The sequence below is a fragment of the Hylobates moloch genome, unplaced genomic scaffold, assembly GCF_009828535.3.
Source record: "Hylobates moloch isolate HMO894 unplaced genomic scaffold, HMol_V3 SCAFFOLD_14, whole genome shotgun sequence".
In the NCBI taxonomy this organism is placed as follows: domain Eukaryota; kingdom Metazoa; phylum Chordata; class Mammalia; order Primates; family Hylobatidae; genus Hylobates; species Hylobates moloch.
In genome coordinates, this window is record NW_026652289.1 from 73357007 (window position 1) to 73379512 (window position 22506).

A 22506-nucleotide genomic window follows, 5' to 3' on the forward strand; every position below is an offset into this window, starting at 1 on the left:
GGAGTGTGGGTCCCTCCAGCCCAGTTTCCATCGGAGAATCTCAGCATATCAATTTCAAGTACTGGACATTCATGAAAGTTTTTATTTGAACAAGGCTTCCACAGCACTTTACAGTCTCTATCTGAGGTCTCTGCAGCTCTGGCCTGCTGGGAGTTGTGAACAGTTTAGGTCCTGGCCTGGGAAGAGAAACCAGAGGACCTGGTGAAGGAAGTGGGGTTCACCTTCCAGCCCTGTGGAGATGCCGGGAGGGAACAGGTCAAGGGTCAGAGCTGAGAGATCATGCCATGGAGGGAAGGTGAGCTGCAGGCACCTGCCTCTGCACCTGGCAAACACAAACAGACCTTTGGCCACAGCAGCCTAGGAACCAGAAGCAGCAGCAACCTTCCTGGGGGCCAGACCAGTGCCCCTTTCCCTTTTCTCTGCCCAAGTTTATTCTCAGTGGACATGGGTTGCTGGCCACCAAACTAAGGCCGTGCAGCCTCTCCTGACCTCACAGTATGGTTTCCGACTGCTCAGTAAGGGCTGGTTCAAGGCGAAAGCTGAGCCACGGTAAAGCTGCTCAGGGGGAGGAAAGCACTCAATTACCAGGCATTCAGAGAGTGGGACCAATCCCCTTGAAATGACAACCCTATTTTGTGGCCCTTTTATTGGCCATCCTAGACCAAAGTTTGCCCCTCTGCCTCAGTTTTCCTTTTGGGAATCCAGGCATGAGAATGGTGGCCCTCTCCTGGTGGCTTCAGCACGCATGGCTCCCTGAATATCAGCTCCATGCTCCAGGTGGAGGAGAAAGCTGAGGGCTCCAGCTGCCCAAGCACCAGAACTTTCTAGCATCCTCCTATCCCACTGCCCACTCCAGGCCTGCCTCTGACCACCATTCACCCTCAACCTGCTGCAGGGCCCAGCCTCACCCCACATAAGCAAAGCTGCCAGCAGGGTCCTTTGTGGTGCTGCTCCCGTGTGGCACTGCCTAGGGGCCCCACCATGGGGCAACAGATGGACCTATGGTCTCTCCAGAACAATGGTGGGGGAGGGGCCCTGGCATCGCCCGCCCCAAACAGGAAGCGCTGCATGAGCTTCAAAGGGCTGGCAGGGCCAAGGGGCTGAGTGGGGGAGCCAGTGCCAGGACTGGCGGCTGCCTGAAGAGATGCCTGCCAGCCTCGGGATGCCCAGCCTGGTGGTGGAGGTGGGGCTGCGGTGGCCAGGGCAGCTGGCTCTTGAGCAGAAGATGTCTGGCACCCTGAGGACAGCAGCCTGTAACCTGGGAGCAGGTTAAGGAAAGAAGGCATGGACATTGCTGTTTCCCGGTTCAACTGCCACTTGCCAGCGGGGCTGCAGGTTCTTTCCCAGGCCGCGGTTGGCCTGGCCCTCCGGCAAGTAAGCATGAGGGGCAGGGCTGGCACCAAGCCCGCCGCCCACTCCCTGCCTCCTGCTCCCAGCTGCTCCGCTCAGAGCCTTTTCCTCTCCACTTCCTGTTCACACAGGGGGGGGCGGGAAGTGGAGGGAGGAAGTTGGGGGGAGGCGTGTAGGGGGGACCCATTGAATAAAAGGAATTAACCGTTTCCCTCCTCTGACCTCTGGGAATTTCCGCCTGTGAAAGTGTCTCGAAGAATCAGTAGGGCTGGGGGAGTGGAGGGGAACTGCGCCCCCTCTTGGCCCCCTTCCCCCACCCGGTGGCGGTGGGGCCAGATAACTCCCTCTGGGCTCCTAACCTTTGTTTCCCTGGCGCCAGGGGGCAGCGCCAAGTGCGGCCTGGAGCCTGATGGCCTCGAGCCCCCTCCCAACCTTTGGGGTGGGTGCCAGGCCCCAGCCTGCGACCCGAGTCTTTGGGGGAGGGGCAGGAACTAGAACTGGTGGTCTCGGGGGAATGAGCTCACATCCGAGCTGGCCACGCTAAGCCCGGTGCCCTCTCCAGGGCTGGTGCCCTTGGCCAGTCGGCCGCAGTGACAGAAGGGAGGGAGAGGCCCAGCCGGCAGGGCCTGGGACTCTGGGCCGGCACACCCTCCGACGGCCACACCCCCGGGAGCCAGGGTAGGGAGCTGTGGGCTCGGGAAGCCGGTAGACGGCGCCCCCTAGTGCCCACTGCAGACTCGGCGGGGCGGCCCCCAGGGCCCTCTCCAGGGCGGGCCTCAGGAAGCACCTGCTCCCCAGGACCAGTGGCCGCCCTGCGTCTACCCCAGGTGGCTTCCTTGTTTACAGGCCTCCTGCCCTGGTCCCAGCGTCACTGCCTGTGGCCACTCCTCCTATTTCCAGTGACCGCTCCAGGAGTAGCTCATTCATCTTGGCCCCTGCCCACGCAGCTGCTCCCCCACCCCACCCCCTCTGGCCCTCCCCCAGGCTTAGGGCCAAAGCCCTGAGGGCCTCCGCTCTGCTCTCCATTCCAGGTCTTGCTTGGCTTCCAGGGATCTAAGAGCTGTGGCTTCCCGTTGCCCTGACTCACCGGAACCCTATTCTGTCCCTGCCAGGGAAGCCTGGGGCCTTTTCCCAGGAAAGAGGAAGCAGCCTAGGACCAGATGGGCTGGCTTAGGAGAAGAGAGAAGGGGCAGGGGTGTCCCAGGCTGCTTTAGCCAAGCCCTCTGGGAGCAGGGAGCAATAGGGCAGTGTTTGTTTAACTAACATGTATTAGGCACCCATTATGTGCAAAGACAGAGGCCCCAGTCTGTTTTCTTTAAGAAAGTGGCCCCTTCAGAGGTAAGCTAAAGCTTTATACTCACTGTCCGGGGACAAAGACCCTGAGCCCTTGGCTGACTATGGTAGGTGTAAGGGGAGCCTAGGCCACATGGGGAGAAGGAAGCAGGAGCCCTCCAAACCTCCTGGGACAGTGCGAAGAACAGAATTAGGATGCCCTCTACTCAATGGGACCCCTCCCCCACATCTGCTCCCACTTCTGCTTCTGGAGGAAGATGGGAGTCTGAGGGGTCATCAAAAATGGGCAGCTTCCAGCCCTCTCAGCAAACAGTCTATGAAGAGATCCTCCTGTTCTAGTGGTTAGGGAATTCTGCAGCAAAGTTCAACCTGTATTGCAAGAGATAAAATTCTTTAAAAAAAAAAAAAAAAAAAAAGGTGGCGGGGTTCTGGCTGGGCACAGTGGCTCACGCCTGTAATCCTAGCACTTTAGGAGGCGGAGGCGGGCGGATCACTTGAGGTCAGGAGTTCGAGACCAGCCTGGCCAACATGGTGAAACCCTGTCTCTACTAAAAATAAAAAAAGCAGCCAGGCATGGTGACGTGCACCTGTAATCCCAGCTACTAGGGAGACTGCGGCAGGAGAATCCTTGAACCCAGAAGGCGGAGGTTGCAGTGAGCCAAGATTGCACCACTGCACTCCAGCCTGGGCGACAGAGCTAGACTCCATCTCAAAAAAAAAAAAAAAAGAGGGTTCTTGCTCTGTCGCCCAGGCTGAAGTGCAGTGGCACAATCATAATTCACTGCAGCTTCCACCTCTTGGGCTCAAGCCATCCTCCTTCCTCAGCCTCCCAAGTAGCTAAGACTACAAGTGTGAGACCCCATGCCTGGCTAGGAAGAGGATTAGACTGGAGGGGAAAGCAGCTTGCAGTGGCCAGCGAGGTTGGCCTGACTGCAGGAACTGTTTTGCCAGCTGATAGATCACACCCAGAGAGCTGGGCAGTGCACTGTGAACACCGGTCCACTGTGAACATGGGGCAAAGGGTGCTCTGCTGATGTCACGGGGAGACCCCATTCCAGGACTCCCTAGGATTTAGCACAACTAAAGATGTGTAATTTGTGGGGAGGAGCAGGTCACAGGAGCAAGATGAGAAAACATGTCTGCCAAATGCCATGGATACAGGCCACGGCAGTCTCACCTTCATGCTGGGCCTCAACATTGTGGTTAAATGGCAGATAGTGGCAGGGCCATCTTAAAGCCAGGCAGAAGCTGGGAAGGCAGGGATCCAAGCTGGCAGAGGGGCAAGCAAAATCTAGCATGCCTGAGGGCTACTTGAGGGAGGAAGAATGAGGGGCTTCAGGTTATGGTTAGACAGTGGAGACTCCAAGAAAATTTTTTTTGAGATGGAGTCTTGCTCTGTCGCCCAGGCTGGAGTGCAGTGGCGCAATCTCAGCTCACTGCAAACTCCGCCTCCCGGGTTCACGCCATTCTCCTGCCTCAGCGTCCTGAGTAGCTGGGACTACAGGCACCTGCCACCATGCCCGGCTAATTTTTTGTATTTTTAGTAGAGACGGGGTTTCACTGTGTTAGCCAGGATTGTCTCAATCTCCTGACCTCGTGATCCGCCCACCTCAGCCTCCCAAAGTGCTGGGATTATAGGCGTGAGCCACCATGCCCGGCTGACTCCAAGAAAATTCTTGCGACAAGTAGGGAAGAAGCAAGCACTAATAGAGTGACAGAAATCACTGCTCCCAGCTGCCGGAAAGCAAAGGATTCTGTGGGGAGCAGCACCATCTGCTGGCCAAAGGGAAGAACAGCCCCTGCTTCACAATTCAGGCTGGTTGGCTGCAATCCCCAATGAGCCCTGGAGAGGTAGAGTTGGCGGACAAGGTGAAGGACTGCGTGCCAAGGTGTGGGGGCATGTAGGGCCTGGCAGCCTCCCTGTGACACTCCAGCCCCGCCTGGAGATCACTCACACACCGCTCAGCCCAGCATCGACACAAAGCCACCAGTGCAGTGCAGTTTAATGCCCTCCACCTCCATCACCATCACTGACCATCCTCCACAAGGCCCTTGGCCCCAGGGCACCCTTCACACTGCAGCCCCAGACAGTGTACACAAAAGTATGCCCCCACTAGCATCACATTCTCACCCAATGCCCAGGACTTCGAAGGCTGCCTTCTCACTTCTGGGACACCTATAGGCAGGAGGAAGAGAAGGCTTCTTCTGAGGGAGAAGAGCTGGGGTTCCAGAGGCCGCAGAGAACAGACGGAAGAAAGGTGCTCTCTCTCTCTCGAGGTGAACAGGATGTGTGTGGGGAATGACAGGGACAGAAGAGCTGCTAGAGGCAGGGGGTGGAATTGGGTCAGATTTCTGATTTCTCCAGGTGAAGGGCCTCTACCGGGAGGCAGGCTGATGGTCTGGCATAACTGCAGCTCTGAAGAACAGCATGAAAAGCTGGCAGAATACACTCACACCTGACACCTCCTGGCCAACAGCGCTACTCTACTCCCGTCAACGTGGTCACAGTGTGGCAGTTGCAAGATGACTGAGCAGAGCCTAGGAGGCAGCCTTCCCAAGTGGGTTCAAGCCGCTGCTCCCCATTGCCCACCCCCCATCAAAGGTGACACCCTCCTACAGCCAACTGAGCTGCTCCTCCTCGTAGCGCTGGGGGTCGATGAACGGCCGGTCAATAGAGCGGATCATCAGCTCCCCACAGTACACACACTCAGCGGCCACCAACTCATCCAGGTCAGCCTTGAGCTGTTCCCGGCTGGGCCCTGCCGTGGCAGCCCCACCTTCGGCCTCCTTGGCCCGGGCAGAGCCCTTGGCTGGGGGTGGAGCAGCCCCCAGCTTCCTCTGCAGCTCCTCCAGCCGGGCCTGCTTGTAGGCTGGCAGGCCAGGTCGCACGGCCTGCAGCAGGCAGTCAGCATGGAACATATGGCCACAGAGGAAGAGGTAAAAAGGGCGGTTGAGCAGGGGGAAGTCGCAGGTGGCACATTTGTCCTGGGGCTCTACAGTGCCGTAGCGGCCCCGCAGCTCCTGCAGGTCTCGCCGGATGCGCTGGGCACTGGCTGTAGCCTCTTCCATCTCCCGCTGCAGCTCCTGGATGTGGTGGTTGTAGGCCTTAAGTGAGCTGCAGATCGCCTCCTTGAAGTGGTCGATGGTGACGAAATCAGGAAAGAAGGGCAGCACATCCTCAATCTTGAGCAGGGGGCAGCTAGCCAGGCAAGCCATGGCTGTCTGTACATCTTCCTCCTCCTGCACCACGTGCCGTGCGATCTTCAGCCACAGCTTCTTGCGCAATTCCTCATCCTCCTCAGGCAGGTCTGCACACTGCTTGGCCAGGTCCACGTCCACCTGTGGGGAGAGCATGGGCTTTAGGGCCAAGCCCCTCCCTGCCCAACATGGAGACTATGGGAGAGAGAGATGGCCGAGGAGAGGCCCCGAGGCAGGATTCCCAGCACTCCTGGAAGCAAGGGGACCTGCCCCTGCCACAGCTACGTAAAAGCTACTTAGAGTAGTAGGGCTCCAATTTTAGTGAAGTTAGAAATCACCTGGGAGGCCGGGCGCGGTGGCTCACGCCTGTAATCCCAGCACTTTGGGAGGCCGAGGCAGGCGGATCACGAGGTCAGGAGATCGAGACCATCCTGGCTAACACAGTGAAACCCCGTCTCTACTAAAAAATACAAAAATTAGCTGGGCGCGGTGGCGGGCGCCTGTAGTCCCAGCTACTTGGGAGGCTGAGGCAGGAGAATGGCGTGAACCTGGGAGGCGGAGCTTGCAGTGAGCCGAGATTGCGCCACTGCACTCCAGCCTGGGAGACAGAGCAAGATTCCATCTCAAAAAACAAAACAAAAAAAGAAACCACCTGGGAAACATATTCAAAATACAAATTTTTGAGCCCTGCCCCCAGACATTCTGATTCAGTAAGTCCTGAGTTCAGGCCTAGGAACTGCATGTTAAATCGCACTTCATGTGATGCTAAGGCAGGTGACAATTCATGGTTTGAGAAGTGTAACTCAGTACCTTCCTCTTCTGCTAACGTGTATGTACCAGGCAGTTTTCTAAGTATTTTTCTTTTTTTCTTTTTGAGACAGAATCTCATTCTGTTGCCCGGGCTGGAGTGCAGTGGTGCGATTTTGGTTCACTGAAACCTCCTCCTCCCAGGTTCAAGTGATTCTCCTGCCTCAGCCTCCCGAGTAGCTGGAATTACAGATGCGCGCCACCACGCCCAGCTAACTTTTGTATTTTCAGTAGAGACAGGATTTCGACATGTTGGCCAGGCTGGTCTCGAACTCCTGACCTCACATGATCTGCCCACCTTGGCCTCCCAAAGTGCTGGGATTATAGGCACGAGCCACTGCGCCCGGCCCTGAGTATTTTTCTTTTTTTTTTTTTTTTGAGACAGAGTCTCGCGTCTCACTGTCGCCCAGACTGGAGTGCGGTGGCGTGATCTCAGCTCACTGCAGGCTCCGCCCCCCGGGGTTCACGTCATTCTCCTGCCTCAGGCTTCCAAGTAGCTGGGACTACAGGCGCCCGCCACCTCGCCCGGCTAATTTTTTTTGTATTTTTAGTAGAGACGGGGTTTCACCGTGTTAGCCAGGATGGTCTCGATCTCCTGACCTCGTGATCCGCCCGCCTCGGCCTCCCAAAGTGCTGGGATTACAGGCATGAGCCACCGAGCCCAGCCGAGTATTTTTCTTTTCTTTTTTTTTTTTTTGAGACGGAGTCTTGCTCTGTCACCCAGGCTGGAGTATAATGGCGTGATCTCAGCTCACTGCAACCTCCACCTCCCGGGATGGGGGGATTCTCCTGCCTCAGCCAAATGAGTAGCTGGGATTACAGGCACGCACCACAATGCCCGGCTAATTTTTATATTTTTAGTAGAGATGGGGTTTCACCATGTTGGTCAGGCTGGTCTCGAACTCCTGACCTTGTGATCCACCCACCTCAGCCTCCCAAAGTGCTGGCGCAAGCCACCACACCCAGTCCTGAGTACTTTTCATACACAGAACTTTATCAACCCTATGAGGTAAATGTACTATAACACTGACCCCCGCTTGTGGCCGAATAATCTGAGCACAGAGAGGTTCAGAAACTAACCCAAGGTCACACAGCTTAGTAAGTGGCATAGCTAGAATTCAAATCTGACTTAACAGTCCACGCTCTTAACCTTCCCTCTCTGCAAGGGAAGCCAGCACCCTCTAGCCATGGCCCCCCAAGCCCTTCTGCATCTAAAGCTACCGCTCTTTGGGTCCCTCTCCCAGCTGGGGTCAAGACACACTGGCTTACCTGCAGAGCCAGGTCCACGGCCTCCTCATATAGCTCTAGGACCTTGTAGACATGGACACAAGCACGGTGGTGGCCATGCTCGGCGCAGAGCCGCAGCGCATACTTGAGGTCGTAATGTACCCGGTGGGGGCTGACTCCAGCCTGCTCGAGATAGGCCAGCAGTGAGTCCGGCCGGCCACGGGCATACAGCGACAGCAGGTAGTTGTGGATGGCCTGCTCAGTCTCCCCCAGCACGTTCACGCAGAACTCCATGTAGCGGATGGCCTGGCTCACCTGCTGGACCTCACCACCCTGGCTGTAGTTCACCAGGGCAGGAATGAGCTGCCGAGCATCCAGCCGGCTGCCCATCTCAATCCAGGCATCTACAAGCTGGCGGGGGATGTGACGGATGAGGATGGGTGAGAACTTGTAGAAGAGCTGGGGGTCACGGTGGCGGGCGAGCACGGCCAGGGCCTCCTCGTAGGCCTCGTGCTGACAGTGGTAAGCCACTACCCGCTCATAGTCCTGCATGATCACTGCAAAGTACACCATGTGCTCTGTGTCCCCATGACTGGCAAGCAGCTCATGGATAGAGGCCCGGCTGGCAAAGAGCCACTCTTTGTGGCGGGGGCTGCTGAGGAAGCTTCGAAAGCATTCCTTGGTTTCTCGGTAGAGGGTCAGGGCCTCTGGGTCGCCCTGCAGAGCCCCAAGCCGGCTCAGGTAGAGCTCTGTCAGCCAGGTGGTCAGCAGTGTGGCCTGGGTACGTTCGGCTGGCTTCAAACTGGCCAGTTTTCGCTGCAGGAACTCAGCCAGAGCCGCCTCCTGTCGGGCCTCCAGGAACTTGAGGGCAATCTCCTCAAAGTAGCTCTGGGTCAGGGCATAGCAACGTGCGCTCTCCAGGTAGCGACGCTGGCGAAAGCAGAAATCGGCCTCCCGGGCCAGGACAGTGTCCAGGCAGTCGGGCCGCTCTCGACAATACTCTTTGGCCAGATCGAAGCGGTTCATGTCCAGATAGGTGCGCCAGACATCTCGGGCCTCCCGTTGCACGTGGTAGCGGAAGACAGCCCGCTCAGTGTAGGCCCACAGCTGGCCTGTGGAGGAGTCCTTCACCATGTGCTTCAGCGGCCCAAATTTCTCCAGGAAGTGATCCCGCAGCACCACCTGCCCGGTCAGTGTGCACACTGCCTCCACCCGGTCTGCCAGCAGCAGCAGGAAGTGGAACTGGGTCAAGACGATGGCTAGGGGTGGGCTGGCCCCAGGCCCTACCCCCTCGGGGTACTCCCAGACTCGCTCCTCGCTCAGCAGAGAGTCAGGGCGCCCACAGTCCAATGCCCCATACAACACACCATCCCCCATCATCCAGGCGAAGGCCCGGGGTGCAGAGCGCAGCTTGGGGGTGTAGAAGGCCAACTCACTGTAGCCCAGGTTGCTGGGAAACTCACGGAATGGGGGTGGGTGGTCCGTGTAAGCCGCAAAGAGCCCTGAGAAACCCTGGGCCTCAGCCCCCTCTGCTGCTCGGCCTATGAACTGGAAGAGGCGCTGCCGAGTGGTGGCAATAACAAAGCTACGCCCATCAGGGCCCCGCTCGGCCTCAAGGGAGCACACAGGTGCTGGACCCCCTTCTTCATTTAGCACGTACAATGGGCGGAAGTAGAGATCCGGAGCAGGGCCAAAAAGCCCACCTTCGCTGGCTGAGAGCTCTGCTTCGAAGATGTGGCCTTGGGCAGTCCCGACCAGGATGGGGCCTGTGCTGCTCTCCGTGCCCAGTGCCTTGTTCCAACCCACACTCTCCACCAGCTGCCCCTTCCAGCGTGCTAGTGGCCGTATCTTCTGTCCGTTTCGGTTCACGTAGAGGACCTCCGTGCTGCTCAGGGCAATCAGCAGGTGAGAGCCTGGAGTGGGGAGAGCATGGCGCCCCATTGGATGATGCCATTCCCACCCTCAGCCTCCTCCTGGCCCCCACACCACCCTCAGAGCCCACCCACCCAAGGCAGTGACTGACCAGAGACCCCTCCTCAGATCTCCACTGTCACTTACCAGTATGGTCAAGGAACATCTTGTGAACTTTTGCGTCATCCTTACGTCCCAGCTCCACGTGGTTGGGCTCGTTTGCCTTGCCCAAGTCAATGCTGTGGGGACAAGCGTCACCATCACTCTAGAGAAGGGAAGATCCTTTTTTGGATCATGATCCTCTTTAATAATCTGATAAAAGCCATAGACTTTCTTCCCTGAAATCTACATCTACGCATAAAATGCTGAATACAGGCCAGGTGCAGTGGCTCAGGCCTGTAATCCCAACACTTTGGGAGTCCGAGATGGGTAGATTGCTTGAGCTCAGGAGTCTGAGACCAGACTGGGCAACATGGCGAAATCCCATCTCTACAAAAAAATACAAAAAAATAGGCCGGGCGCGGTGGCTCACACTTGTAATCCCAGCACTTTGGGAGGCCGAGGCGGGCGGATCACGAGGTCAGGAGGTCGAGACCAAGGTGAAACCCCGTCTCTACTAAAAAAAAAAAATACAAAAAATTAGCCGGGCGTGATGGCGGGCGCCTGTAGTCCCAGCTACTCGGTGAGGCTGAGGCAGGAGAATGGCGTGAACCCGGGAGGCGGAGCTTGCAGTGAGCAGAGATTGCGCCACTGCACTCCAGCCTGGGCGACAGAGCAAGACTCCGTCTCAAAAAAAAAAAAAAAAAAATTGGCGAGGTGTGGTGGTACACACCTGTGGTCCCAGCTATTTGGGAGGCTGAGGTGGGAGATCACCTGAGCCCGGGAGGCAGAGGTTGCAGTGAGCTGAGACTACACCACCGCATTCCAACCTGGACAACAGAGTGAGACCCCATCTCAAAAAAAAAAAAAAAAAAAAAGAAAGAAATTGCTGAATACAGCAGCTCTGTCTATGGAGTAGCCCTGAAAAATATACAGGGCCCTACTTAAGAACTCTCTTGCCAAGTGCAGTGGCTCAAACCTGTCATCTCAGCTTTTAGGGAGACAGAGGCCAGAGGATAGCTTGAGCCCAGGAGTTTGAGACCTGCCTGGGCAATAAAGTAAGACCGTGTTCTCCACAAAAACGGGGAAAAAAAAAAAAAAAAAGACAGGCCAGGCACGGTGGCTCACACCTGTAATCCCAGCACTTTGGGAGGCCGAGGTGGGCAGATCACAAGGTCAGGAGATCGAGACCACGGTGAAATCCCATCTCTACTAAAAATACAAAAAATTAGCCGGGCGCGGTGGCAGGCGCCTGTAGTCCCAGCTACTGGGGAGGCTAAGGCAGGAGAATGGCGTGAACCCGGGAGGCAGAGCTTGCAGTGAGCTAAGATCGCGGGACTGCACTCCAGCCTGGGTGACAGAGCGAGACTCTGTCTCAAAAAAAAAAAAAAAAAAAAAAAAAAAGAAAAAAGAGAAAAGACAACAACAAAACCCCTCTCAGCTCGGCAAGCTCCCTCACCTTACTTTGAGAAATCACTAAGAAGTTTTTCCCCTCTGCTCAAAAAAGAATCAATCAGACTTGAGGGAAAAAACAAAAAGATCTCCAGTGCATCTGGGAAGATAGGCAGAGATATCCCAGATTGCTGAGGTAAGAAGGGAACAACAAAGAGTAGCTCATAGTTACTGGGCACTTTTATATACACCATGCCAAGAGTTTCATCAATCTAGTATTATCTCAATTAATCTTGACAAAAACCTTGAGGAGTACTCCTGTTTATATTTTCCTTATGAAATTCTTTCCAAATTATATCCTTGTTCTAACTAAAGAATCGATGCAAAGATGTATAAAGGACTTAATTTTCTTCTCAAACTCCTGTTATTCCCAACTGAGAAAATTCATGTTAACATCTTTTTTCATACTCATAAATAGGGTGGTTTTGTTGCTGTCATTACAAAAATGCCTTCATATTGCATATATGTGTATGTGTCTTAATTTGTAAATTTTCTAAATTAGTGATGTTTTATGAACATTCCACTAGTCAATCGATATAGCTCTAACTTGTTTTTTTTTACCCCCAAACCCAGCTTTCCAGGATAACTCTTTTATTTATTTTTTTCATACAGAGTCTTGCTCTTGTCACCCAGGCTGGAGTGCAGTGACCACGATCTCGGCTCCCTGCAATCTCTGCCTCCCAGGTTCAAGCCATTCTCCTGCCTCAGCCTCCCAAGTAGCTGGGATTACAGGCACCTGCCACCATGCCCTGCTAATTTTATATTTTTAATAGAGATGGGGTTTCTCCATGTTGGCCAGGCTGGTCTTGAACTCCCGACCTCAGGTGATCTGCCTGCCTCGGCCTCCCAAAGTGCTGGGATTACAGGCGTGAGCCACCGCGCCCAGCCAGGAAAATTCATTTTTTTAAACAACTGCATTATATTCTATTTTATGGCTGAACTACAGTTTAAACACCATTTTCCTATTGATGAGCATTCAGCATGGATCCGGTTTTTCCTACCACAAGAATGCTGCAATCAATACTCTTAAGTCTACACTCCTAAACAGTTTTCTTTTTCTTTTTCTTTTTCTTTTTTTTTTTTTTTTTTGAGACAGAGTCTCGCTGTTGTCGCCTGGGCTGGAGTTCAGTGTGCAATCTCAGCTCGCTGCAACTTCCGGCTCCTGGGTTCCAGCAATTCTCCTGCCTCAGCCTCCCCAGTAGCTGAGATTACAGGCGCCTGCCACTATGCCTGGCTAATTTTTGTATTTTTAGTAGAAACAGGGTTTTACCATGTTGACCAGGCTGGTGTCGAACTCCTGACCTCAGGTGATCCACCCTCCTCAGCCTCCCAAAGTTTTTTTTTTTTTTTTTTTTTTTTTTAAAGAGACAGGAGTACAGTGGTGCAAACACAGCTCACTGCAGCCTTGAACTCCTGGGCTCAAGTGATCCTCTTGCCTCGGCCTCCCCAGTAGTTGGGACTGCACCATGACACCTGGCTAATTTTTAAAAATTTGTTTTGGTAGAGACGGGGGTCTCACTATGTTGCCCAGGCTGGTATCAAACTGCTGATGTCATGTGATCCTCTTGTCTTGGCCTCCCAAAGTGCTGAGATTATAGGTGTGAGCCACCATGCCCTGCCAGGCCAGATTCTTAACCACTACCCTGTATTGGTTCTCTTTGGAAAGGGATAGGATATTTCCTGAAAACTCCAAATTCACTGCTTTACTTGCCTGGAAGAGAAGAAAGGCCCAGTGAGTTAATAGTCCCCAAACACCTCTCTAGTCCCTACTCCTAAGCTCTGTGAGCCCTTGATTACCGGAGCAGTGTATCCTTGCCCAGGCTCATGCAGAGCTGATTGCTGGAGACGACAAGACTGGTGATGCGCTCGGAAGGGGTGAAGTCAATGCGCTGCTTTGTGAAGATGGGCACTTCCTTCTCCAGCTGGGCATTCACATACCCTACAGGTAAGGAATGACAAGATTAGCTATGGAAGAGACAGGTGAAAGGGCAAGGAGAGGCAGAAAAAAACACCACAGTGCTCCTCGCCACTTTCCTGACATATTCCTATCCCCAGGACCTTGGTTAACAAATAGTTTGATATCAAGTCGTTTGCTGGTCACCTTTACAATAGAGGTCTGGAGCTCTTTCCACACTCTGACAGCAGTGAGGGGTTGATTCTTTGAACCCTTAAGATGCTGTCTCAGCATGATATACCTGCTCCCGGTGGTAATGGGGCTGCGTGGGGGTGAGACGGGACTGGTGGTCTGGGTATTTTCCCTTATCAGGTCTTTGGCCCAGCAATCCCAGCTTAACTGAAGTAGTATAGCCCCATTCTCTGCCCCCCTCCCTGCCCATGCGGTAATGAGCCTCAGTGTAGAGTTGGCAAGTGCTGGGATATTTTGAGCATTGAATGAGGGTAAAGACTAGAGTGAAAGCAGCTGCAATTCGTTAACACCACTCACTGGAACAGTTCCCCAGGGCTCCCTATGCCCTCATTCTCCTGGAGACTCACTACTTTCTACAAAAACGTCCCAAAACTCCAGGCTGCACCCAGCTATAGTCAAGGCCGAAAAGATTTCATCTCCATTTTCCCCGTTCAGCGACAAAATTCCCTCTGGGACTCTCCCTTCTTCCTCTGCAATATTCCGCCTTCACCACTTTCTTTGTCCATTCCTTCCCTCCCACCTCCAGAAGGGGCCTGGTGGGAAAAGCATCAGCAGAAGCCGGGAGCCCATTCTAAGTTCTCCCAACAGCCCAACTGCGCCCTGTAGGTGAGTACTTCCTTATCTGGGCCCCAATTCCCTCTCAAAAGGACCCTAGCGGTAGAGCCTAGATCACGTGGCAGCTCCCGTTGCTCTTTCAAACTTCGACTATCCACCAGCTGGGGGCCAAGAGAGCCTGAGGAGAATCAGGGGCCTACACCCGGAAGGCATGGCCCAGGGGATGACCCCGAGCTCTTGGAGCTGCCCTCCCCACTGCTCCCAAGCAAATGCTAGGAGAGCCGAAAGGGGCAGCGGCACCCTCCTCTTCCTTACCCGAGTGGGGGATGCCCACGCTAGGGCAGCCGGGCTGCAAGACGGCCGAGCGGGACAGCGAGTTCTCGTACTCATCCAGGATGGACGCCATGGTGCCTGGCCTCTGGGCTGTTTGTCCGGGGCTTGGGGATTACAAAAGGGCTACCCCCCGGGGTCCCCGTCGCCCCAGAATGGAAGCTGTAACTCCCCAGCCTCTGACAGATCCTGGGAACCTGCAGCAGTCGCCTCTTTAAAATCCTGAGGATCCTCTTGCTCTTGCCTTATGCAGCAAGATAATCGGGCAGCCCTCGCCCTTGAATCTGGCGCAGGCTTGCACCCTACTCCCCGCCCCCGCTACAGAAGATCACAAGCTCCCTTCAGCCGGTCCCAGGTGATCCCAACGTCGCCCTGGCAGCTCAGCTGACTCCCGCCCCCGTGACGCGGGCCTAAAACGTAACTTCCGGGTTCTCAGAGCCGCACGTACGCTGGCGCACAACGTCTCCGGGCCCGCCACCAGAAGGCGAGACGAGGGCTGAGGGCTGGGCGCATGGCGGGTGCTGCTGAACACAAGCCCCGCCCCCAGGATCCTGCTGCAGTTCCGAACTTTGACACCAGGAGGCAATCCTGGCTTTCTCAGCCGGCCTTCCCCACCCGCCCCGCGCCGCCCAGTCCTGGCTTTCGTGCCCAAGCTCCGCTCCCTCAGATGTTCTGTCCAGCCTCCCTAACCAGCTCCCGCTCCCGCCTCTCTAAACAGCCTCGGGGAACCTCCCGTTCCTCAATCCAATCGCTGTCTCGATCCCACCGTCACCGGGCACACGCAGACAAGTCCTGGCCACTCTTCTCCCTTACCCAAAGGCCCCCCAGCTTCCAGGAGACCGCAGAGCTGGTGGCCAGGCTAGTGGGAAGCGCTGTGCCGGGAACCGCCCTGACCTGCCCCACAGTGGCTCCTTGGCTCAGGGTTGCTGGGCCGCTTCCATTCACTCATTCACCAAAATGTGGTTGAGCACTTACTCTGTGCCAGGCCTTGGGCGGGGCGCTGGGGTCACAGAGATGAGGACAGCCCCTCCCCGCCCTGGAAAAGGTCGTAAGCCAGCAGGGGCGCTGGGCCTGTAAATAGACCATTCATACTAGAAAAGCAAGTGATGGATTATCCATCAGGCGCTTGCTCCACGAATGAGCGTCCACTCTGTGCCAAGCACTGTTCTAGGCTCTGGGGACGTGGCAGAGAACAAGACGGAAAATGTCTCTGGCTGGTGGGGCATACCCGGCGACGTAGCCACGGCACCGTGAGAGCGTGAAGGAGCGGGGAACAAATACCTGCCAAGCCTAGCAAGAACGAGGGACAAGTGGGAGCAAGCGTGAAGGCGGGGGCCACCCAGCCTGAGGTGGAGAGGGGAGTCCTCAGCCAGGGACCTGCGAGGGCTGGGGCGCGACTGTGGTTGGGTTTTCCTCTCTCACCTGCTTAGGCGACCCAGATGGAGTCTGTTCCCTTCTGGGGCCCTTGGATTCTACCTTGCTAAAGTGGAAGGCTCTGGACTAGGGTCGCCACCGTCCTGGCTTTGCTGGGCGGCCCCCGCCTAACAACTAAGAGCATCTGTTTGCTCTCAGAAGTTCCAGGTTTGCACCATACCTTATGTGGTTGGGTTACTCTTGCTCAACTTTCTGGCCACGTGCGGAGAACTGTGACTCTCACCAGCCCCACTGAGGGCTATCTGGGCTCTCTGGGCTCTCTGGCTTGGAGGGGCACTAGCCCTGGGGCAGGTAAAAATTATGCCGTCCAGGCTCATTTCCCTTCGCACCAGGGTCCTGCTTCTCTTGACCAAGCCTGCAGCCTCAATGCAGCCTTCACACCTGAGGTTGCCAGGTCCCAGGAGGGAAGTCCAGGAGCAGGACAATAGGCAGGAGGCTTCCTCTAAGAAAAGTGATCCCAGACAGGGAGCTGCCCTGCTCCATACATAACACTTCACCCCCAGGTCACCTGCCATCTGCCCTCAGGTCTGGACTGTGGAGAGGGTTGTCCCTGCTGCATGGAGCCCATCAGCAGTTGGAGGTCAGCATAGGAGTGCTGCCTTAGGGACACAGAGTACTTCCAGCTACGGCCTCAGGGACCCCAGCACCCCATTGTTGGGCTCCGTTGCTCTCCGGGATGTATGGGATAGGCCCTGGGTGGACCATTTGTGGCAGACTCAGTACAGTCTCCCTTATGCGTTGATTACCACAGTGCATTTCCACCTACTCATTCTTCAGTTCTTAGACTGGACTTTGGATTCTTTGAGAGCCACAGAATCAGTGTGGCGGTTGCAATGAGACAGGTAAGGGATGACTGCTAGGGCATCAAAAGAGAGGATTCCTGTATGAAAGCAGTTGAATTTGACCCAAGACTTGAAGTGCATGTATGATCTCCAAGGGCAAGCTGTATCTCTTATCCCTGCCCAGCCACTTGCTAGCTGTGACACTGCACAGTTGATGCTCTTAGCTTCAGTTTCCTCATCTACAGAGACAAATACCTACCTAGTAGGTCTGTGCTGAGAAGTAAATGTGGTGATCCACGTGAAAGCTCACTGCTATAGTATAATGCCCAACATGGAGCATGTGCTTAATAAACTCTAAATGTGACTTTCATCTGACAGTCTCTCTCAAGTCCTCCTCCTCCTTGAAGCCTCTCTGGATCCCTCAGAACTTTTTTTAGAGATGGGATCTTGCTCTGTCACCCAGGCTGGAGTGCAGTGATGTGATCATAGCTCATCTAAACACCTGGGCTCAAACCAGTCTCCTGTCTCAGCCTTCCCAGTAGCTGGGATTACAGGTGCGAGCCACTGCGCCCAGCTGGCGTTTCCTATTCTGGCCACTTGGGGGCCCCTAATGATGCAGTGTAGACATTTTGCTTTGATAGAAACTGCAGGAAATAACCCAGTGATTTCTGAGCATGAAGCTACAGAGGTGCCTTAGGGAACTCACAGCTAGAGACATATGCACCAGCCTCTAGTCCTCAGAGTCATTGTAGCAGTTACCATGAGACAGGTAACAGGTGACTGCTAGGCCAGTGAGAGAGAGGATCTGTGTAAGAAAGCAGTTGAATTTGACCTAAGACTTGAAGACAGCATGTAGGACCTCTAAGGGCAAAAAGAGAAGGTATTATGCAGTCCTCAAAAAAACCAAGAGCAGGGCTGAGCACGGTGGCTCACACCTGTAATTCCAGCACTTTGGGAGGATCACTTGAGTCCAGTAGTTTGAGACCAGCCTAGCCAACATGGCAAAACCCCATCTCTATTAAAAATACAAAAACTAGCCAGGTGTGGTGGTGCATGCCTGTGGTCCCAGCTACTCGGGAGGCTAAGGCAGGAGAATCGCTTCATCCTGGGAAGCAGAGGTTGCAGTGAACCAAGGTTGTGCCACTACACTACAGCCTGGGTGACAGAGTGAGACTCTGCCTCAAAAAAAGGAAAAAAGAGAGAAACAGAAAGGAAAGAAGGAAGGAAAGAAGAAAGAAAGGAAAGGAACAGAAAGGAAGAAAGGAAAGGAAAGGAAAACAGCAATGGCTTGCAAGCAGTGTGAGTTTGGGGTACACCGCTGGAGTGCTAGGGAGTGGAGGGAATGAGGCGGGCTGTGGCCAGGTTGCAGAGTTATTCAATGGGCCATGGGAAGGTTTTTGTCGGAGTTGAGAGAGTATATGATGTGGGTTCTGGAAAAATGGGTGGTGGCTTAGGTGGGGTTCCCCTCAGAGCAGATGAGACCCGAGCAGAGGCAAAGGAGAAGCAGTGAGGACCCAAACAGGAGAAAGAACGTAGGCTGGGGAGAACTTTCCAAAGAAGGGCCCCCAGGACTTGTGTCAAGTTAGATTTGAGAAGTGACAGAAGAGTGCAGGATGACTCCTAGGGAGACCTGGCAGATGGTGGCAGTGACATAATGGTCAGGGAGGAGGATCCCGGTGAAGAGGGGTGGAGGTCACTTGATGGAGCTCAGCCTGGACAGTGGTACATGAGACACCTGCAGGGCACTTGTGGAGGAGCCCAGACCATGGGCAAACTCTTCCAGGACACTCACTAACTCACTCATAAACAGTTGTTAAAAGTTGCACGAATGAGCTCTCTCATGTCTCAGTTTCTATATTTGTAAGGTGAGTATTGTGAGTATAATAGCATATTATGCAAATCACCCAAAGCTGTGCCTCAATACAAAATGCTCTATACAAGTTAACTACCAGTAGTAATTGTTGATTTAGTTAAGACCAAGATTAAACGGAATGATTTAATTGACTTAATTAAAAATAAATTTTCTGGTTGGGTGCAGTGGCTCACACCTGTAATCCCAGCAGCTTGGGAGGCTGAGGCAGGGGGATCACTTGAGTCCAGGAGTTCAAGACCAGCCTGGGCAACATAGTGAGAACTTGTCTCTATTAAAAAAAAAAAAAAGATTTTCTGTTTGAAATAACTTAAAATTTACAGGCCGGGCGCAGTGGCTCATGCCTGTAATCCCAGCACTTTGGGAGGCCGAGGAGGGCGGATCACAAGGTCAGGAGATCAAGACCATGCTGGCTAACATAGTGAAACCCTGTCTCTACTAAAACTACAAACAAAATTACCCGGGCGTGGTGGCGCCTGTAGTTTCAGCTACTTGGAAGGCTGAGGCGGGAGAATGGCGTGAACCTGGGAGGCAGAGCTTGCAGTGAGCCGAGATCGTGCCACTGCACTCCAGCCTGGGCGACAGAGTGAGAGACTCTGAAAAAAATAAATAAATAAAATAAAATTTACGGAAAAATTGAGAAGACAGTTCAGAGAGTTCCTATATACCTCATGTGCAGTCTCCTTTATTATGAATATCTTACATTAGTATGGTGCCATCATTAAAATTAATGAACCAATATTGACATATTATTATTAACTAAAGTTCATACTCTATTCAAATTTCCTTAGTGTTTTCTTTTTCTTTCTTTCTTTTTAGACAGGGTCTCACTCTGTAGCCCAGGCTGTAGTGCACTGGCTCAATCATGGCTCACTGCAGCCTTTTTTTGTTTTGTTTTGTTTTGAGACAGAGTCTCGCTCTGTCACCCAGCCTGGAGTGCAGTAGCTTGATGCAGCTCACTGCAACTTCCACCTCCTAGGTTCAAGCGATTCTCCTGCCTCAGCCTCCCGAATAGCTGGGATTACAGGCATGCGCCGCCATGCCCAACTAATTTTTGTATTTTTAGTAGAGATGGGGTTTCACCATGTTGGCCAGGCTGGTCTTGAGCTCCTGACCTCAGGCGATCCACCCGCCTTGGCCTCCCAAAGTGCTGGAATTACAGGTGTGACCCACCAGGCCTGGCCTGACAGCCTTGACCTCCTGGGCTCAAGCGATCCTCTTGCCTCAGCCCCTCAAGTAGCGTCCACTACAGGTGCACACCACCACACCCAGCTAATTTTTGTATTTTTTTTGTGGAGAGATGGTTTTCCCATGTTGCCCAGGCTGGTCTTGAACTTCTGAGCTTAAGCTACCTGCCGGCTTTGGGCTCCCAAAGTGCTGGGATTACAGGTGTGAGCCAGCGTGCCGGGCCCTTAGTTTGAATGCCCTTTTTCTGGACTAGGATCTCATCCAGCATTCCACACTACATTCTCATCATACTATATGAAGGTGCATATCAGCTTGACTTATCACTATTGATCTTGCTCTTGATTACCTGGCTGAAGGAGTGTTCTTCAGAATTCTCAAATGTAGTGTGGTTTTTTTTCACCCTTTTCCTATTTATTTATGTCAGTATAGAATTGTGGACATTTTTCCCTTTTTATTTATTTATTTATTTATTTATTCTTTTTTTGAGACTGAGTCTCACTCTGTTGGCCAGGCTGGAGTGCAGTGGTGCAATCTCGGCTCACAGCAACCCCCACCTCCTGGGTTCAAGCAATTCTCCTGTCTCAGCCTCCTGAGTAGCTGGGATTACAGGCGCATGCCAGCACGCCTGACTAATTTTTGTATTTTTAGTAGAGACAGAGTTTCACCATGTTGGCCAGGCTGGTCTCGAACTCCTGACTCAAGTGATCCACTCACCTCGGCCTCCCAAAGTGCTGCCGGGTTTACAGGCATGAGCCACCGCGCCAGGCCTATTTTTATTTATTTATTTTTAACTTCAGAACCCACCAATACTACTTTATATTATTACTCAGATTGTTCCTGTTTTGGCCACTGGAGTCTTTTTTATTTTATTTTATTTATTATTCTTTTTTTTTGAGATGGAGTCTGGCTCTGTCATCAGGCTGGAGTGCAGTGGTGCAATCTTGGCTCACTGCAACCTCTGCCTCCCTGGTTCAAGCAGTTCTCCTGCCTGAGCCTCCTGAGTAGCTAGGACTACAGGGGTGCACCACCACGCCCAGCTAATTTTTGTATTTTTTGTAGAGACAGGTTTCACCATGTTGGCCAGGATGGTCTCGATCTCCTGACCTTGTGATCCGCCCGCCTCGGCCTCCCAACGTGCTGGGATTATGGGCATCAGCCACTGCGCCCTGCCAGAGGCTCTTTCATTGATGCCTGTGTCCATTTGAAGTACAGCAGTTCCCCCTTATCTGTAGTTTTACTTTCCGGGCTTTCAGTTGCCTGCAATCAATAGCAGTCTGAAATAGGTGTGGATGATACAATAATATATTTTGAGAGAGTGAGACCACATTCACATAACTTTTATTTATTTATTTATTTCTGAGATGGAGTCTTGATCTGTTGCCCAGGCTAGAGTGCTATGGTGTGATCTCGGCTCACTGCAACCTCCACTTCCTGGGTTCAAGCAATTCTCCTGCCTCCGCCTCCCGAGTAGCTGGGACTACAGGCACCCACCACCACGCTTGGCTAATTTTAGTAGTTTTAGTAGAGATGGGGTCTCACCTTGTTGGCCAGGCTGGTCTCCAACTCATGACCTCAGGTGATCTGCCCACCTCGGCCTCCCAAAGTGTTGGGATTATAGGTGTGAGCCACCACACCCAGCCTCACATAACTTTTTTTTTTTTTTTTGAGACGGAGTTTCACTCTTGTTGCCCAGGCTGGAGTGCAATGGCGCGATCTCAGCTTACCACAACCTCCGCCTCCTGGGTTCAACTGATTCTTCTGCCTCAGCCTCCCGAGTAACTGGGATTACAGGCATGTGCCACCATGCCCAGCTAATTTTGTATTTTTAAAAGTAGAGACAGGGTTTCTCCATGTTGGTCAGGCTGGTCTGGAACTCCCGACCTCAGGTGATCTGCCTGCGTTGGCCTCCCAAAGTGCTGGGATTACAGGTGTGAGCCACCTCGTCCGGCCTACATAACTTTTATTACAGTCTGTTGTTATAACTGTCCTATATTATTGTTGTTGTTAATCTCACAGTGGGCCTAATTTATAAATTAAATTTTATCACAGTTTATGTATAGGGAAAAACAGTCGTCATGTCTCCTTGAACTGCTCTCGACTGGCAGTTTTTAAGTTTTTCAGATATTCCTTGTTTTTGATTACCTTGGTAATTTTGAGTACTAGGCAAGTATTTTGTTGAATGCTCTCTGTTGGAATTCATTTAATTTTTTTTCATGTTTAGACTGGGGCTATTTATGGGTTTGGGGAGATAAAGAACCATTATCAACACCTCTCTATTATATCGAGGATACACACTATCAACATGACTTATCACCATTGATACTGATCACCTGACCAAGATAGTGCTTGTCAGGATTCTCCACTACAGAATTACTCTTTTCCCTCCTCTCCATGCTGTACTGTTTGGAAGGAAGTCACTACACACCCTGCACTTAAGGGGTGGGAGTTTTTGCTTCCTTGAGGGTGAAGTATCTGCATAAATCCTTTGGAATTCTGGCATTCTGGCCAGACACGGTGGTGCATGCCTGTAGTCCCAGCTACTCGGGAGGCTGACCCTGAACAATCGCTAAGCAGAGGTTGCAGTGAGCTGAGATTGTGCCACTGCACTCCAGCCTGTGTGACAGAGTGAGCCTGCTGTCTCAAAAAAAAAAAAAAGACTTACTAAGAAAGAAAACCTAGCAGTCCTTTGCCCCATCCCCAGTTAAACTCCATCTGTTTTCATTGCTCAGAGCCCCAGTCATGCTGATCTAAGGATGTTTCCAAAATGCACCACACCCATTTGGACATTAGAGTGTCTGGTGTTGAGGATTTGCTCCCTCTAGAATTGGCTTCCCTGATACTCCTCCCCTTGCCAGGATCAGGCC

At 53.1% G+C, this 22506-nt stretch overlaps 1 protein-coding gene across 2 annotated transcripts; it reads right to left on the minus strand.

Moving 5' to 3' along the window:
* Positions 1-62: 62 nt before the first annotated feature.
* On the minus strand, positions 63-14849 carry VPS18 (VPS18 core subunit of CORVET and HOPS complexes). 2 transcript variants are annotated; one of them, XR_009209647.1, is made up of 6 exons: positions 14354-14849; positions 13135-13276; positions 9934-10025; positions 7918-9788; positions 4775-5982; positions 63-176 (listed from the first exon to the last, which is right to left on the minus strand). XR_009209647.1 is itself a non-coding variant. In XM_032175021.2 (5 exons), the coding sequence occupies exons 1-5, from the start codon at positions 14442-14444 to the stop codon at positions 5257-5259; spliced, it is 2922 nt and encodes a 973-aa protein (XP_032030912.1). In that variant the 5' UTR covers positions 14445-14849; the 3' UTR covers positions 3066-5256. The 2 variants fall into 2 exon arrangements, 1 of the variants encoding a protein (XP_032030912.1); XM_032175021.2 differs by lacking the exon at positions 63-176 and having other exon boundaries at positions 3066-5982.
* Between the last annotated feature and the right edge of the window lie 7657 nt (positions 14850-22506).